This window comes from Myxocyprinus asiaticus, chromosome 7 (genome assembly GCF_019703515.2).
Source record: "Myxocyprinus asiaticus isolate MX2 ecotype Aquarium Trade chromosome 7, UBuf_Myxa_2, whole genome shotgun sequence".
In the NCBI taxonomy this organism is placed as follows: Eukaryota; Metazoa; Chordata; class Actinopteri; order Cypriniformes; family Catostomidae; genus Myxocyprinus; species Myxocyprinus asiaticus.
This window is the reverse complement of record NC_059350.1, coordinates 52,555,633-52,574,638: the sequence shown is the minus strand read 5'-3', so window position 1 is coordinate 52,574,638 and position 19,006 is coordinate 52,555,633. Positions and strand designations below refer to the sequence as shown.

At 36.5% G+C, this 19,006-nt stretch overlaps 1 protein-coding gene across 1 annotated transcript in view; it reads right to left on the bottom strand.

The window, feature by feature from the left end:
- Nucleotides 1-19,006, bottom strand: part of cacna1hb (calcium channel, voltage-dependent, T type, alpha 1H subunit b) — a 77,690-nt gene that overhangs the window by 7,909 nt on the left and 50,775 nt on the right. The window contains exons 18-28 of the mRNA XM_051702265.1: nucleotides 18,197-18,265; nucleotides 17,630-17,814; nucleotides 13,893-14,019; nucleotides 12,427-12,552; nucleotides 11,441-11,530; nucleotides 9,769-9,961; nucleotides 5,230-5,381; nucleotides 4,986-5,095; nucleotides 4,713-4,846; nucleotides 2,242-2,312; nucleotides 221-299 (exon numbers count right to left, since the gene is read on the bottom strand). Coding sequence (XP_051558225.1) covers nucleotides 221-299; nucleotides 2,242-2,312; nucleotides 4,713-4,846; nucleotides 4,986-5,095; nucleotides 5,230-5,381; nucleotides 9,769-9,961; nucleotides 11,441-11,530; nucleotides 12,427-12,552; nucleotides 13,893-14,019; nucleotides 17,630-17,814; nucleotides 18,197-18,265 — 1,336 coding nt within the window. The remainder of the gene's footprint in view (nucleotides 1-220; nucleotides 300-2,241; nucleotides 2,313-4,712; nucleotides 4,847-4,985; nucleotides 5,096-5,229; nucleotides 5,382-9,768; nucleotides 9,962-11,440; nucleotides 11,531-12,426; nucleotides 12,553-13,892; nucleotides 14,020-17,629; nucleotides 17,815-18,196; nucleotides 18,266-19,006) is intronic.

The window sequence follows — 19,006 nt, the reverse complement described above, 5'->3', positions numbered from 1 at the left end:
TTTTTGTTTGCAGCTGACAGAAAACAAGATGCATGCTGATCGTCATGACATTGACAAAGATGGCTCTGATGCTGCAGTTCATTTACACAGAACCAAAATCTAACACTTAAACTTTCCTACAGAAAAACTCTATTCTTTTGCTGCCAGACCAGAACTAGTATTTTCATTTTATAAATGCCTGTTGACAACATATGATATCAATAGATGAATAGATACTGACCAAGTTTTCCAAAAAGTTCGACTCCCAGTGCGGCATAAATGAAGAACAGCAGCATGAACAGCAGACCCAGATTTCCAACCTGGAAAACCAGAATATTACCAGAATATCAGTACAATATCATCTGGAATAGGTATGCCCCGATATGAAAAATTTTGGCCGATACGATACCGATTTCAAAACAAAAATTACAGGCCAATACCGATATCTTGCCACTTACCTTATTTTGTCATTAGATCACTTTTTTTTTACATAGGAATTATGCTTTAAAAATGTGCAAAGAGGTACAAAAGCTTTTTTACTGTCCTAACTATAAATCATTTTCATTGAACATGGATTGGATCTGTTGAACACAGGTCAATTTTTAAAGGGAGCCACAATAAAAGATAAATAGGAGATAAAAAAATATATGATAACATGATTTATATGAAAATATGTTATTTTGTACTTCTACAACATTTTTGCACAAGCTGTTTTTGCGGTTCAAAACAACATTACAATTTCATAGCATGCATATGTTGGGCAATTCCACGGAAATGTCTACCACATCATGGAAAAATAAAACGTTTTAACCAAATGAACAAAACTCCCTTTTAAATTCTATATTTTAGTTGTATAATGGATAATATCATACAGACAGCTAGAGGGCGCTGCTTGCTCTCACAGTGCTGACTGAAGCGCTGAATGCAGACCGCCCATATTTTAAAATGCAGCCTTTTCAGGTTTAGTAATTGCACACGATTTCAATCTTAATTTAATCAATCACGCAACATTAATGGATCTCATACCGATGTCTCAAAAGTCAAAGTCTGCTGGTTTCAAAGTGTTTTGGATGGTTTCCCACATCATGTAGCCTATTGGTAAGTGCCACTTTCACAACTGTCACGTCCATTTATGGAGGTTTTTCCGCATTAACGTCAAATCGAGAAAGAACAGAAATTAAATATAACATGTTCTTAGGAGTGCCAACCCTTCTATATATTTTGGCTATTACTATATTTTGGATTGTGCATTTGAATTTACAGAGATTTTACAAAGTGTGTTACTAATTAATTATAAATAAACCAGCATTTTTTCATATCACCGGTTTCATGCTTACAAACAATATGCCGATGGTTTAAATTTGGTCAAGAACTGGCAGAAAAATATTGAAATCTGGAAGTATGCAGGGTATCTTTGCAGTAACTACACAAAACATATAGCAATAGATGTAAAAACAACATATAGAATATACCAGAGTTTTTCAAAGTCTTAAACTGTAAGCCCCCCTCTGACAAAATTTACAAGGTTCCCCCACACACACACACTTTTTTCAGATTGATATTTCCAGTATAAGCCTTTACAATAGCCAAGTAAATAATAAATAAGATAGCCAATGCTAAATGTAAAAAAATATATCTTTCTTCCAATAAAAACAGCAGTACATTCTGGCCACTTATTTGAAGTTTTATCAGGTATTTTACTCTAGTGTTATATTATCAAAATTCATCATATTTCAGGCATTGGAGCAATTCACCAATGATGATCAATGTGTCACACTGGTGAGTGATTAATGGCTATATACTGTATATTTCTATTAATAATATGAAACCTTTTTCTGATTTATTTTTTTAAATAAAAAATACATGTTTGTCCTCATGACAAAGGGATTACTTTATTGGTTATTTGCTTATATATGTGATAAACTCGCATCACATGTGAAGGAAATCCGCATGCGAGTGGTGAGATTTGTGCTTGTGCAACCGGTACTTGAAGGCACTCTTGCATGATATGCATGTTATCTCGACATTTAACATTATTATATCCTAATAGAGCTACAGTCTATTAAGCTGGACTATGGTCCATTAAGATATTCATTTTTACTGATCTTCACAATACATTTTTATTGTATTTATTAATCTTGTGATTTTGACTTGGTTAATTTATCGTCAATCTCCGCACCTCCACTGATATGCTCTGGTGCCCCCCTGGGGAGCCGCGCGCCTCCCAGTTTGAAAACCGTGGGAATATACTAACTTACTGACCTGTGGTAAGGCTTGAACTACAGTATCCAGAAGAGATCTCATTCCTTTGGCCATCTTCAACAGCTTCAATACTGAAAGAGAATTTTATAGTACACTATATTAGTATTCAGTAGAAATCTGGACACTGTTTCATCATTAGGTGCTGCAGTCTGCAAAGTTAACACATCTACTGTTTGTAATGCCACACTCCCATGAAGTTCTTTAACTTAAATTGCCTGGTTCTTGCTTTATTAATCCTCCCATACCAGATGATTTCCCAGATTCCTTCATGACTTTCATCTTTTACCGTACCTGCACTACTAGAACTCTTCTTCCCTGTTCAAATACGAGTTTGTTATTGTGTTCTGCCTGTAGAGACAGTGGAGACAATCTATACTCTGTCAACATGAAGTTGACTGTCTAGACCAGTGATTCCCAAACGGGGGTAGATGCACAGGTTCCAAGGGGTATGTGAAAATAATTGGATATTACTTTGTTGAACATAACAAAAATAACATATATGGCTTAACATAAAAATAATAAAATTAAAGTTGGGTAAAAATTAGGGCTGTCGATTTAACGCGATAATTCAGTGCAATTAATTATATAAAAAATAATGTGTTGAAAAATGTATAAATTAACGCAGTTAATCATGTCCCTGGACTGTAATAAGTAAGATTCCTGAGCAATTCAAGCTTGAAGTACCACCTCTTTTCTCCAGGGGGCAGTAAGCGAAACTTCAGCTGTGTAGGCAACGTGCAGCTTATACAGAGAACAAACCAACCCTTCAGGAGACAGCACAAGAGGACGCATTCTTGCATTCAAACACAGCTAGATGGAGTGCAAATCCAAACATAGGGATCTCAAGATGTGTTTTTCAAAGTATTAAACTACGTTTAACTTGACACAGAGACCTAAAAATGGTATGTTTATTACGCAACGCAACCAAAGTGAGACGATCTAAAAGCATCCGTCTGATTCAAGAGTACACTGACGGTTCCTTAGACAAGTCCTCATAATAAATCTTGGACTGACTGACAAATTAAAATTGCAAAATGGATTGCTGTGAACTGTAGGTCAATGATTGGCTTATGTTCAATAATATGCAAATAAACAATACATTGGATTTTTTATTTTTTTTTTGGTAATAGTTTAAATATAACTATAATTATTTCATCATTATATATTGAATTATTGTTATTTGAGGGGCTTTCTCAGCAAATATATATATATATATGCGATTAAAAAATTTAATCGATTGACAGCCCTAGTAAAAATAAAGATTTTCCAATTAATCTTCATTTGAAGAATCCCGATATCGATCTTTTATTCTATGCAAAGTTTGGCACCGATATCTTGCGTGTTGAGAGTAAAAGGTTGGTTTGACTCGTTCTCTGTCATGTGTGTCCAAAGATACACGCAATCCATTTGTCACTGAATAAAGTCTCTTTTAATACCCTTTCTGTTCTTTACAGTTTGTTAATCAAAAACAGCACAAAAGAAACATGAATTCTAAACAAACATAGCCTGATTGTGTGCGTTCTCTTAATATGCACTCACTGGCTGAACTGCTGCTAGCAGTCTTAAAGTGACAGTATTGTTTTAGCTCTTGTTCTATATATCAATGTAAATATTGACTTGTAAATAGGACAAATTATGCATGTAAACAATAAACATGTAATAAAACATATGTATGCAATATAATATATTTATATTCATTGTTTATTGATGGAATACATGGCATTTGTAAATTTTTTAAAATCTGAAAAGTTATGAAAAACTAATGCTAAAATAAAATGTGTCAAATTTATATTTCATAATGTGCCAAGGTCCCCTGTATAATTAACAGCATTAGCTAAGATAAAAAAAAATCATACGTAAGCAAAATAGACAATATAACTAACATATTCCTGAAATATAATCGATTATTATCAATAATAATCAATATGAATGATAATGCTAGAGGTTATAGTCTTTGGTACACATCTTTGGTTTTGTGTCAATGAAGGGGTAATTCAGCCTTACTAATGGTGCTGTATGGGTACATATGTTGGGAAACACTGGTCTAGACCTAAAGTTAGAATCCAGCCCTGGTTGTGCTCAGCAGAAGTGTAGGGAAGCAGACCAAAACCGAAAACGAATGTGTCTTGGAATTTTCATTGACTTTTTTTTCGTACAAAAATCCCTGATTTTACTTACAAAAAAAGTCACAGTCCTAAAGTTCTGTTTTGCACTATTCAAAGGAACTTCACCTGTCACTTCCTGTCCTGATGCAACCTCAGAAACCTGTGAAACATTTCTGAATTTCTTTATAGGCAAGATTGATTCCCTCCTGAGCTCGCTATGCTAAATTTCTACATTTCATTTTTTTTATTTTTTTTTTTTATCAAAAGTGCTGGTGAAAGCTGAAACTCCTCTCTGTTGACATCTATCACCTGTGGGGTGCCACAAGGTTTTCTTGGGGCCTATTTTTGTCTTCAAGCATTTTGTACCTCTGGCAATGCGCAGCACCCTCATGATTCGAATGATGGTTGGGTTGATGGGAAGAGAGGCGTTCAGGTCGATCTCCTCCAGTGTGATGCCCATGATAGAGAGAAGAACTATGGCCAGGTCTAACTGATTCCACCTGAGAGAGAAAACAGAGATAGATTTTCTTAAAAAAACAGGACCAAAAAGAGGCATTTGCATGAGAGACCTACTACTGAACATATAGTGATGAAAAAAATACTGCGTTTCTGTACTATGTCCACAAGAGAGCGCCTTACCTCTCTTTAAAAAATCCCCTAAAGCCAAAGGCAACCAGTTTAAGCACAGCTTCAATCACAAAGACCAGCGTAAAGAAATAGTTACAGTACTTCAGCACCTCATCCAGGTTCTGAATAACACAGACACATACAGAGACAGTTAGATGCAAAAATATTACACAAGAATACATCTTCTAAGGAAATAACTCTTTTGCTGTTGGTGATTGAATGATTGCAGAGCTGATATGTGTTTAACACTGCAAACCTTGGGCTGTCTGTAGTGCTCCATAGACATTGTGAGTACATTAATAGCGATGATAATGGTGATGAAGAGGTCCAGATAATGACTAGTACAGAGGGTGTGAATATAGAGTCGTGCAGGAGAGTAGTCAGCGTAGTACGGTCTCTGCAGGGCCTCTAAAACACAACACACACACACACACACACACACACACACACAGAGAGAGCAACAGAACATCTTCATTAAAGTGTATTCAGGTCATTCAGGTACACACGCACACACTTATCTTGTCTCACAGCATGGTTTTAAAAGTGTACACATCCCTGGACAACAATTTAATGTTTAAAAGAAAGGTTTTGTCATAAATTACTCACCCTCATGTTGTTCCAAACCTGTATGACTTTTTTTCTTATGCGGAACACAAAAGGAGATGTTTGATTGATTATCTCTGCCTGTCTATTTAATACAATGGCAATGGATAGTGGCAAACTTTAAAGCTTAAAAAAGGACCCAAAAGTATCATAAAAGTAGTCCATGTGACTTGTGCAGCATATTACAAGTCTTCTAAAGGTAAATTCAGATTTTTTTGGGCGAACAATTTTTTTAAAGTCATCATTAAATCAAAATTGACCGTTTTGACTATCATGGTACACGTTCCTGTCTTTAGTGAATGATTCATCGCTGCATGTTATCCCCAAAAAATAAAGAAAATAAAATGTCCTACAGTGCATTAACATAAACAGATTCTGCGTGCAGTCCATGATCGAGGGGTTCGAACACGGGACTGGGCTTGAGCTCTGAGATCCCCCCCCAGATGGACTATCTGACTAAAGCAAGAAATAGAATTTGAATAATAATTAATATATGGGCATTCTAAAATATAAAGGTGAAGATGGGGAAATGGAGGTGGAGGTATGCCGGAAGAATCATCACTGGTGTGAGGGAAGCAGCTGCAATATGAACCTAGGCATAGATGAACAAACTCCTCCGGAACTTAGGTTTGGAACTTCAATTTAAGTGCTTTTTTAACAATCCAATCAATTCCCGATGGAATCAAATCAAGTCCCACCCTACATTTTGTTTCTCATTGAATTTCCTGTTATAAACCGATCAGCCACAATATTAAAACCACCTGCCTAATATTGTGTAGGTCCTCTTGTGCCGCCAAAACAGCGCCAACCCGCATCTCAGAATAGCATTCTGAGATGATATTCTTCTCACCACAATTGTACAGAGCGGTTATCTGAGTTACCGAAGACTTTGTCAGTTCGAACCAGTCTGGTCATTCTCTGTTGATCTCTCTCATCAACAAGGCATTTCCATCCACAGAACTGCCGCTCACTGGATGTTTTTTGTTTTTGGCACCATTCTGAGTACATTTTAGAGACTGTTGTGTGTGAAAATCCCAGGAGATCAGCAGTTACAGAAATACTCAAACCAGCCCATCTGGCACCAACAATCATGCCATGGTCCAAATCACTAAGATCACATTTCCCAGTGAGATCCCCATTCTGATGGTTGATGTGAACATTAACTGAATCTCCTGACCCGTATCTGCATGATTTTATGCACTGCACTGCTGCCACGTGATTGGCTGATTAGATAATCACATGGATGATTGTTGGTGCCAGATGGGCTGGTTTGAGTATTTCTGTAACTGCTGATCTCCTGGGATTTTCACACACAACAGTCTTTAGAATTTACTCCGAATGGTGCCAAAAACAAAAACATCCAGTGAGTGGCAGTTCTGCGGATAGAAATGCCTTGCTGATGAGAGAGGTCAACAGAGAATGACCAGACTGGTTCGAACTGACAAAGTCCATGGTAACTCAGATAACCGCTCTGTACAATTGTGGTGAGAAGAATAGCATCTCACAATGCTATTCTGAGATGCTGGTTGGAGCTGCAGCACGAAGGGGACCTACACAATATTAGACAGGTGGCTTAATGTTGTGGCTGATCAGTGTACATTATAATTTATAACATGGTCTGTTCGAATACTCGATTCTGATTGGCTGGAATGCATGTGTTAAAACCGTTTAATGCACAGGTAGTTCCAGTCAGTTTTAATTACCGTTATATATTAATGTGCCTACTCTGCTGTCCTCCATAATGACATATTATGAGATTTTATGCATCTATTTAAATGACCTCCAAACACAAATTTAGAGCTGGGATTAACCATCACATCACAAAACAACATCATCAAGCCATGCAGTGACATCTTTAAATCAACTGTGAAGCGCTACAGGAAACACGGAAAAGACAACAGTGTTCACCAGCACGCCATATTACTCACCCAAAGCGCTAGTAAGGAATGTATGGTTTGACATTCAGCTGTGATGCAGGAGGTCGAGAGAAGGTAACCGGGACCTATTATATGTATCTTCTGCTGTCCGGCAAGATGATTTAAATTGTAATATGATAAACATCATCTAATATTGCTGCGTTGCTGAACATGTGCGACTATAACTGCTAGAGGGCGCCCTGCAATCACACATCACTGACTGAAGCTCTGAATGGAGTCTGTTTTTTATAACGCAGCCTTTTGCAGCTTTGTAATCGTGCAAGGGCACATTGTGATTTAAATCTTAATTCAATCAGTCGTGCAGCATTAATGGATACCTTATGGCTGTCTCAGAGGTCAAAGTCTGCATGTTTAGAGCATTTTGAATGGTTTTCCCCTCATTATGTACAGTAAGAGCCACTTTTACTACTGTCACGTCAGCAATGCCGGTTTTTCCTCATCAATGTGAAAATTACAAATAATAGGAATTAAATATTATGTTCTGAGGAGTGCCAACCCTTCTACATTATGTGGCTATTATTATTTCTGGATTGAGTATTTAAAATCACAGTTTTTTAAGGAGTGTTTGGTCTCCAAAAACCTTTTTTTCCAAATGTCTTTCCAATTATTCGTACAGCTTTTTATTTAATTCATTCAAATAAGTGTGATATTATCACACTATTTTATCTCGGAGTCTGATTTAGAATGGGAAGAACTCTAGATCTAACAACCTGTAGATAAAGTTAACCGTTATTGTTATTCGTCCATTCAAAATTTGTGCTGTAAAAATCAATGACAGCTGTAACTAATCAATGCTAGCAAGTGAGCATGGTATAACCGGGATAATCCACGGCTATGTGTGCGTTAAACGATTTGAATGCACTTTGCAGAGGCAACCACTTCGCCTTCACATCGTGCATTGAAATCGTTTAACACACACCTAGCCATGGACTATATCTTACATATTTATTTTCAAATATATATCTCGCGAATGATGCTTCATGTCGACTTTAAAATTGTCTAGTATTTGAAAACAGATTTTTCATTGAATAAATATTAATATTTCATTCAATTCATTCGGCCTGTCTTTCAAAGTAACTGAAGGACAGAAGTGTACAGAATGTGAGTATTACTTAGCATGTACTGTATAGGCTAGTTTGTTACCTTGTCAAACGCAAGCACACTGACCCAGTTTTTTCTGGCCAGTAAATGGCTAACGTGGCAGTTTGTGCATGTGTGTGTGTGTGTATAATCACTGTTACGAAACAGTCAACCCATCGGAGTGATGTTAAAAGTGTCCGGCCGAGCGTCCCCCCTCCATCCATCACTGTCCAAGACCTCTCAAGGTGTCTTTGAGAGAAGCTTAGTGTGTTTAAGAGAGAGAGACAGCGAAATAATGAGGTTTCAGGTGCAGTTTACCTTAAAAAAAGTACTGTGGTGGACGGTATTAGATTGTAATACTGTGGTACTTTTAAATATGGTACTGAAATGATTAACATGATTACCAAATGTTACTCCAAGGTATTTCAAAGAACCATAAAAAAAACAGTACAACCATGGTTCAGTAACGTGCTAATAACAGGCTGATGCTGCAGTCTGTACAGTCCATACAGAATAGACTCCAGTCAATAGAGACTGACTAATTGCAGTTCTAGCCATCATCAAAATGATCTTTTACACATTACACAAGGGTCGTAGCTACTCATGACAAAACCAAAGGATTAAAGTGACATACTGGAAATGATTTTACCATGCACTTGAAATTACAGTACATTATATGTCTCCTATCTAGTTACTGTAAATACTGGTTGCGTGATTTTAAATAAAAAAAAAAAGCCAAAGGGCTTTTGAAAAACATGGCTGTGGAAATTAAAAATCATTTTCTATTTCTCAAGCTAAATACAAACAGCTGCAGGCTGTCAGGTTTCTGTACTGTTGGTTTCTCATAGCGGTGCCTAGTCGACTACAGTATCCAACTGTCAAACAAGTAAATCATATTGAGTAACCCAAGTTTCAGACAAACAGTGGTCAGTAAGTTTGTGCATTTCTAATACACAAATGAAAATAATTCCAAAAGAAGCCAAAACATCAAGCTTTGCATGTCCTCAAGCCACACAGAGACTGAAATGTGGTCTGGAACTGTGTATGTGAGGGGAATGGAGATTTCCCATTTCCCCTCAAAGCGTTCAGTAATTGTACTGTTCTCATACTGTATGGTCTTGCCTGTCTTGGAAACACAACATCCAAAAAACAAAAAACAAAAAAAAAACACTCACTCCTGCGTTTCTTCTCCATGCGTCTCTGTCTCTTCTCCTCTCTCTGTCGGGCCTCCTCTTCTTCCTGGTCTTGTCTACACTTGTGGAAGTTCTCCACCACCACACCGACAAACATGTTCAGCACAAAGAAGCTGACGATTAGCAGGAAGGAGATGAAGTACAGAAGCATCCAGGGATTATGATTCCTAATGGGCTGCAAAGAGAGGGAAAAAAAGAGAGAAACAATTTAGATATGATATGAGGTGGTGACATTATTGAATTGAAGTGCTGTAACCATGTTTACATACACATTATTCTCTGATTAAAGTACATACAGTATCACTGTTGGGTGTAGTGTGATAACGAAGTAAACTGTTACTGTAATCTTATTACTTTAGTCCAAAAGTAGTGTAACGGATTAAATTTTAAATTATTGTTATCACATTAAAGTTACTAACTTTCAGCTGTTACAGTGACATTACTTGGGGTACACATATTACTAAAATATTCTTGTTTACTTGGAATACATACAGTAAGCTTCCAAAAAGATGTTTACATGTTTTGTGGCTGTTGGAATATTCTTTCATACATGTAAACAGCATATTCTGAATAAAAGACACACGCTTTTCAGTATTTTAATCTTGTTTTCCAGTAGAAAATATCTAAAAGATCCTTAAAACAAAAATGTACTTAAAAAGCAAAATTACATAAGAAATTTGGATATTTTTTTTCTCCACAGAATATACTGTATCTTGAATTAAGTTGATTTTTCTTACCCTATTGACAAATTGTTTATAAGCATAAATCTAACAACATTTCTGTGAGTTTTAGTGTTCAAACACAAATGCAAACACACTTTTTTCTGTTAGCTTGGCTTTTCACAATTGCCTGTGTATTGTAGCACTCATAATTACTTTCAAATGAACATGCAGAGATGCAAATGAATAATATTTAGATATAGGGAATATTCCGAAAAAGGTGTTTACATTACACAGGATTCTGATTAATACAGGCATACAGTATGTCAAGTGTCAGAATTCTAGAAATCTTACAAAACAAGACGTAAACAATATGCGTTAACATGATTTTAGTATGATCAAATCGCCTTTTAATAAACCTTTTCTGTTTAAATAAAATAAAACGAGTCAAAATTACTTTTTGTTGTAATCTTCCTGTTGTAAAACAGGAAATGTAAAAGGAAGCACATTTATAAAGGAATGAAAACATTGTATTTGTCATACTGCATATGAAACGCAATTGGTATTTGTTACCACAAAAAGATGGGCTTTTGTAACAGAAACTATACAAACCAGTTGATGTAAGGCTGTGTTATTGTCTTTGGACTAAATGTTTCGATTTTTATGTGTGTGTGTGTGTGTGTTTATGAGAAAGAGTGTGTAACAACCCTCGGTGGAATTAAATGATGAATGCTCTGTCTCTCCTTCTCAACCTGCTCATTTGAAAGTCCACTGTATTTTTTCTCTCTCTTCTTTTCTCCAGTCCTGAGCTGAATTAATTAGACATTCGCTTTACCTAAAAACCCTATGCTGCCTTTTCTGATTGTGTCACTTGAGAGCTACAGGACAAAGAAAAAACTAAACACTACTGGTCTGTGTTTTCTTTTGCTATAACGGACATATTCAGAGAATTGGTGTTTTCACATTGTGTAAAGTTATCTGAAGAATACACACACCTGTTGGTCAACGCCCACTGCATCTAAGCCATCATACATGATGTTTACCCAGCCGTCTTTAGAAGACAGGACAAATAATGACATCAGAGCCTGTGGAAAAAAACAAACAAAAGAGAAACATTACAGATAAAAGTAAAGCAAGTCAAAACCACCTCCAAGTTTTTAAAATATACTGGTCCCTAGATATGGCTTGGGTCCCTCCTTCAATCGAAGTGATTTTATTTTTATCAAGTACAAACAGTGAATCAAATTTCTTAGAAAATTGATAGCCCACCTCTCCTCAACAAGTGCCATGATTTGAGGCGGCATTTATATCCGTAGCACAAACAGTGCACGATGAGCAATAGTAATAGCAATGCTTGCCTTAGAGAAGATCACTTGTAAAATTAGTGTCAATTTCAGTGTCAACAATATAAATATCTGCAAAATCAGCATCACATTTAGCTACATTATCACACTTACAAACAAGTACCATGGTGCAGGGTTCCCAACCCTTTTGACCAATACATTTCTGTGATATTTCCATGATTTTTCCATACTTTTCCCAGTCGCTTAGATTAATTGATAAGGATTTTTATAAAGAATTTATAGAAACTGCACTCACCAAGAGTAATTTCTAGCCAATGAAAAAATGACAAATTTGTTTTCATAACCTTTCCATCAACCCTGTTTTAAAATGTCCTAATATTTCCATGTTTTCTATGACAGTGGGAACCCTGATGGTATTGCCATGGCGTTTGGACTCTACCATAATGGTTCTTTAAAGTTACTTACAATACCATATACTGTAAATACCATGGTATATGAATATGGCAATCATCCAGTACAATGGTACCATTGATGTAGAAGTTTGATACACTGTATCTGTTATCAGCACTGTAAAATGGTACCACCACTGTAATTTGAAGGTGGTGCTGACTTTTGCTGCACTGGTTATTAAGGTTAAAGTGAAGAATACAAGTCATGTGTGTGTGTGTGTGTCCCACCTGACCCAGGTTATCAAAGTTGTACTTCCTGCGAGCCCATCTGTAGTTCGCCTGCAGGCACTCCGATTTATTGGTGATATTTCTAGTGTCAAATCCTTCACAGTGATAGAACTTCCCCTTGAAGAGCTTAGAGAAACACCTTACACTTAGACACCACTTGGGTTGATAGCAAAACAGTAAAATATACCACAGGGATTTTCCACATTAATAATATAAAGCAGATTGAAATGGAGAAGTTTACATGTTTCATGGCAAACTGAATATGCCTGTATCCATGTAACCAGCATATTGTAAAGAAACAAAGACTTTTCAGAATTTTTTTCCAATACAAATATCTAAACATCCTTAAAACAAGATAAATTAACTTATTAAGCAAAACTGCATGTGATATTAAGACTTGTTTTCACAGAATACTGTATATCTTGAATTAAGTTTATTTAAGAGTAAGGAAAATGTACAGAAAAGGATTCCCAATTGCCTGTACAAAGTATTATTACTTTTTAAAAGCCAATATGCCTTTAGTTTATTGGCAAACCCATAATTTGCTACTTGCTGTTGTATTCTCATTCTATATAGCATGTTATTAGACAAAAAAAATTATTACGCCCCTTCATACAGCACGAGTTAACAATTGTAAACTTCACCATTTAAATATTAAACGAGTGCATCACCTTAAAGGTTATTTGGTTCAATTGCACATGGCTTTAAACTAAAGTCAGGTGCACACTATTCGATTTTTCCGTTCCTTTAAGATTGTTGCTTGTCAGACTGAATGATATGACAGTGAGATCTTTGGTAAAAGCCATTGGACATTGTGCAATATTATGACAGACTGTATGTTACACATTGCAGCCAAGACTTTGGTCCCAATCCTCCCAATTGACAGCGCTGGCTGGGTGTTTTATGTCATCTGGCTGTCATAGGATCAGTCACACTGAACAATGGCGATGCAAAATTTCGGACACTTCTAGAACTTCACTGAAGGTTAAGGCCACATCCACACTAATATGTTTTCATTTGAAAATTAAAATGAATGCATTGTTTTTTTCTGTATTCTCGCCTCTCATCCACACAAGAGTTTTCCTTCACCAAAAATAAAGTTTCGAAAACGCTCCCCCTTACTGCATATTTTGGAAAATGATGACGTTAGGAAACTGAAAACTGAATTTTTAAACGAAGATTGGTGTGGACACGGGCTATGATTCATCGCAAAGGCAGTTAATTGGCTATCGGTGAACAAGGCAAACTAAGCAATCAAAGACTGCTGATTTTGCCCTACGACAAGAGAGATAATATATGATTCCTAAAATTTATCTTGATTGAAAAATCTTGGCCAGACTCATACAGCGTGAACCCGGCTTGGAATAAAAGCCACACTTCAAATAATTTTAAGCATGACACAATTAATGCAAAGCAACTAATATGAATTCGAATGTATGATTGCATGTGTGTTTATGTGTGTTTACCTGAACTCCCAGAATGCCAAAGACAATGAAGAAAGCACAACAAATCAACACAATATTTCCAATAGGTCGGAGAGATGTGATCAATGTTTCAACAACCAGCTTTAGTCCGGGGGCCCTGCTTATGACCCTGATAACAAAATTACACACACACACAAATGCATAATTAGTGTTGCATCAATATTTTGTAGCATTGATACCATTCATCCAGAAAAAGGCTGGAAATACAAAGGGCTGTGTTGTGCAAAAAGCTGAAACAAGTAGATGAAATGCGGTCTAGTGTTAGCCTTGAACTCAATATGTCAGTCTGTTGATTAGAATATATCTGTGTCTGAGAGCACCATGTTGTTCAATGTTGCGCCCAGCTGAACAGTTCACTGAATCTGACATGAGTTTTAGTGTGATTTCAGCACCATGGACAGCAACAACAACACATTTTTTTTTTTAGGACTAGTTCACCCAAAAATAACAGTTCTGCCATCATTTACAAACCCTCGTGTTGTTTTAAACTGCTGTATTTTTTTCTCTTGTGATTGTTTGACATCAAAGCTGGCTTAACCAGCAGCCATATCACCCTGCAGCTCTTGCCTGGTTGCCCACTGAAGCTAAGCAAGGTTGAGCCTGGCCAGTTCCTGGATGGGAGACCTCCTGGGGAAACTAAGGTTGCTGCTGGAAGAGGTATTAGTGAGACCAGCAGGGGGTGCTTACCCTGTGGTCTGTGTGGGTCCTAATGCCCCAGTATAGTGATGGGGATACTATACTGTAAAAAGGCACTGTCTTTTGGATGAGAAGTTAAACCGAGGTCCTGACTCTCTGTGGACATTAAAAAGCAAAATTTCCCCCATAGGCCCTTCTCAATCATGGCCTCCCATCCATTAATTGGCTGTATCACTCTACTCTCTCCTCTCCACCAATAGCTGGTGTGTGGTGAGTGTACTGGTACACTATGGCTGCTGTTGCATCATCCAGGAGGATGCTACACACTGGTGGTGGTTGAGGAGAGTCCCCCTATACTATGTAAAGCACTTTGAGTGCCTAGAAAAGTGCTATATAAATGTAAGGAATTATTATAATTATGACACGCTTTGAGGCGCCAGATTTAAAATGAACAAGTGCAAATGAGACTTGAGAGCTTTGGTGTAGGGCAAGATTTTCAGTGAATAAAGATTTCAAATTTGGTTGAAATAATCCTTGCGTGAAGCTATTGTATATATAATTGTATATATAAAAATATAATATAATTATCAAAATATTAATACCTGCAGTCTTGACCAACACAAAATGGGTATCGTTTGAAAGTGTAAGGGTGGTGCCCAGGGGTCTGAACTCAGAGGGAAAAACTCACCAGGGAGGCAAAGGGCTTCTGCGAGAACAGGCACACGGATCCTATCACGCAATTAAAATCTAAACCTGAAACAACACATCCAACAATGCAAGGGCCATAAAATTCACTCATTATTGTTCCTTCACATCTGTTCCTCGCTCCCCCTCTCTCCTCCTCTCTCCCTCCTCTGTCCTCCTGCTCAGAATCAACTAAGCCTCAACTAAATCCTGTTTATACAAAAGTATCTCATTCAATGTAAGCAAAGACTTTAACTATCCATGTCTCATATCATTCAAAAGGTCTCAGTGCGATTGGTTCAATGGTCTTAGTACCACAACTGTAAAATACATGATTACACAGTTTCGAGAATTTAGAGGAATTCTGACCACTACTGGGGGCGTGCCTCCCTACTTGGTCTTTCATCCGAGTTATCTCCTGTATGCAGATAATGTGCGACCCCAGGAATTTAAAAGCTCTACACCCCATTTTAAACCATTTGGCCTTTGATGTCTGGGTATTTAAGGAAGGTTGACAAAAGTATCAGGTAATCTGTAATTCAGATCTCCCGCACAATCGCTCTGTGTCGTTTTGCTGCCAGGTATGATTATGATTCTCTTACGTATGCTTTATAGAATGTTGTAACTTTTGATCATTGGTGAAAATGTTTTGACTTGTATAATTTCTAATTGGATAAAGAAATATCCTAACACCTACCTGGCTAATACATTTTTAAACTTGATTCTATTCTGACTTATTCTGAAATTATTGGCTTTAATAGATTACGTACAATTCTTGTTACCGCAAATCTGCGATCAGGGTTATTACATACTAAGACCAGAATTTGATGGAGCATGAAGCACATCAACTGGGATCTTAGCTTTCTGAATAACCGTTTGGCTTTAGACAAGTGTAATAGGAAACTACAGAACTAAACAAAAACAAAACTACTATTTGGGTGATGGTATGTTGGTTGGCCTTATCCAGGTAGTATTAGTCATTTACCTCTGTCTAGTAATAATATGATATTAATTAAGTGTATACAGATCTATAGAACTAAGAAAAACATATATTTAGAAATATATAAGCTGCAGTAGTAATTATTCTAAATAGTATTAGTAATTTACCTTTGGCTAAAGATAAAAACTGATGGGTTTGTGACGTGGGATCCATGTACACGGGCGGCACGAGACCCTAAGTGACCAAATGAACGAATGCAATTTAAAAGTAAGAATTAACTAAAATAATCAAGTATCAAAATCAATTAATGATCAATAATAATTGGAATCTCAACCTAAATTTGAAGTCTAATACAATTGGAGTCAGATTAAATTATTAATGGAGTCAGATTCGGTCTTATCGTATACAGCCAACTGCACACGAAATAGACAAACATGAAGATACCTTCATCACTTGGTGGCGAGGTGGGATTTTTACAAAAGCTTAATAGCTCTATTTTACAATGCATGTAGGCATTATGACCAAAACTGAACAAGTGCTTTGAAATCTGCAGACAAAACAGAAGTGTTCCGTTTTGATAATTTAATAATTTTGCACTGTACATATTATTGTAATTAGAAAAACAGCAATCTCATCAAATAGCCCTGTGTCATATGTTGTTGAAAAACTCTCAAAGAGTAAAATACAACCAGCCTATATGTTTTACTCACTGACAAAAATATAATAAGTGATAGCTAAGCATGTCTTTTACATTTATGTTTCACGTGAACAGGTGTTGCTCATATGCCGTGTTTTTGCTTATAACTTCACGAAAAAAAACAGAACATAAAATACCACATACCATTACTTAAAGGCAATTATCTTTATCTTTCAAATGAGCCCACACACAAGGTAATCAGATGCATAGATTATTAGATAATTGACACAAAGCACAATGTGCACAGTGCACACACAATCTGGCTATCTGGCATCTTGCAGTCTGGCTGAAAACAAATCAGCTATCCTGGATCAGATAACGTCATTGTAAATGGTGTAGCGTCATGGAACGCTAAACCCAATGATTGGGTTCAGATCGGTGCAAAAAGTCATCCATATTTGGGCAGAGAGACATGTGTTTAGTGACTTACATATGACCACCAGGATATGGCACCAAGTACATGACACAGACTCAATGAGGACTCAAATGGCACAGAATAAAACTCATAAAGGGTTAAGAAGACTAGGAATATAGCATACGAGTCTTAATACACTTTTATTGTGTGGAGTTAAGAAGCCCAGAGATTCTGCTAAACATCTCCTTTTGTGCTCCATGGAAGAAAAAAGCATATGGGTTTGCAACACAATGAGATACATGAGAGAATTAGGTGACTATCTTTTTAAGAGTACAACAACATTGATCAATGGACTTGATGTACTAGTCTGCATTCATGCACACATTCACACCTTCAAAAAGTCTTACCTCAGGGGTCTTAATGTTCTGAGAAGACGAAGCACTCGTAAGATTCCCAGGATTCTGTTCCCACCGGAGGAGGCCAACGAGACCAGGATGTCCACAATAGACACAAACACCAGCAGACCATCTAGAACATTCCAGCTGCTCTTCAGGTATGAGCCTGGACCAGCGTACAGCCCAAGAGAAACCACCTACAATACAAACACTATAATGATCATATCTATCTATCTATCTATCTATCTGTCTATCTGTCTGTCTGGTTTCTTCCAACTGGGCCTTGGTCTTTAACCAATCAAGTTTGCGTCAAGTCCAAGTCCAAGGGGGGTTAAGTTGGACTAAAGGAAGAGTCCATAACAGCAGAGTCAAGTCTGAGTTCATGAATCTGATTTAAAATTACAACTGTAAATTCTTACATCAACATTTTAAGCTTTTAACCTTCATAACTAAGAAAAACAGTAGGTCAATATCAGGGTCACAACTATCCATTTATGGATATAGTTGGATTAGAGTTTGGACCCGAGTAATTCAACTCTACCATATACTCAATCAATTAATTTTAATTAAAGTTCCTACCTTCACAGTCATCTCAGCCACAAAGATCACAGTGAAGATGTAGTTGGACACTTTAAGAAAAATCCGTTCCTGCAAAATAAGTATGTAAATAAAAATGCCATTTAAAAATGACAACAAATGCACCACATCCGTTACAGACCAATAAATGAGCAGCCTTGAAATGTTGGTTTGACACCCAGGATATAATGAATATTTCAGTTTTTGAATTGCAGCAAGATTATGTTTTTTCACTGAAGTAGTATGCATGGTGTTACAGTTTTACAAATAATGGGTTTGTGGTATAGAAACAAAGCAAAAAGCCATTATTTTTATTTATAAACATTATTAATTATTGAGCTTTGGCATCTTACATCGCTGTTGCCATCGTTTTATAAAAGCAACAAGCCACTCGAGTCTGTGGGTTACAGTCTGCATTTTACCATGGTTAAGGGGAGTTAACTGTATACTTAATAATAAATTATTAATAATAATCATTATTAAAACATTTCATAAGTATATTTTCATTTGAATGAATAAATTTAATAATAATTAATGATTATTAATTATATTTCTTAATGCATAAAATAAATGTATTTTACCTAAAAAAAAAAAAAAAAACCTTTAATAAATAAAAATTAAATTAGAATTCTGCCATCTGTATGTATTTCGGATATTATTACGTATATTGGTACAACGGCTTTAAACATGGCATATCCAATCAGATTTCAGAGTTGGTACTATTCGCTTTACAAATGTAGTTTTAGTGCAGTGGCATTATGAATATAATCGATTAGCAACGTGTATAATAGAACTGTATGATTATGGTTTTGA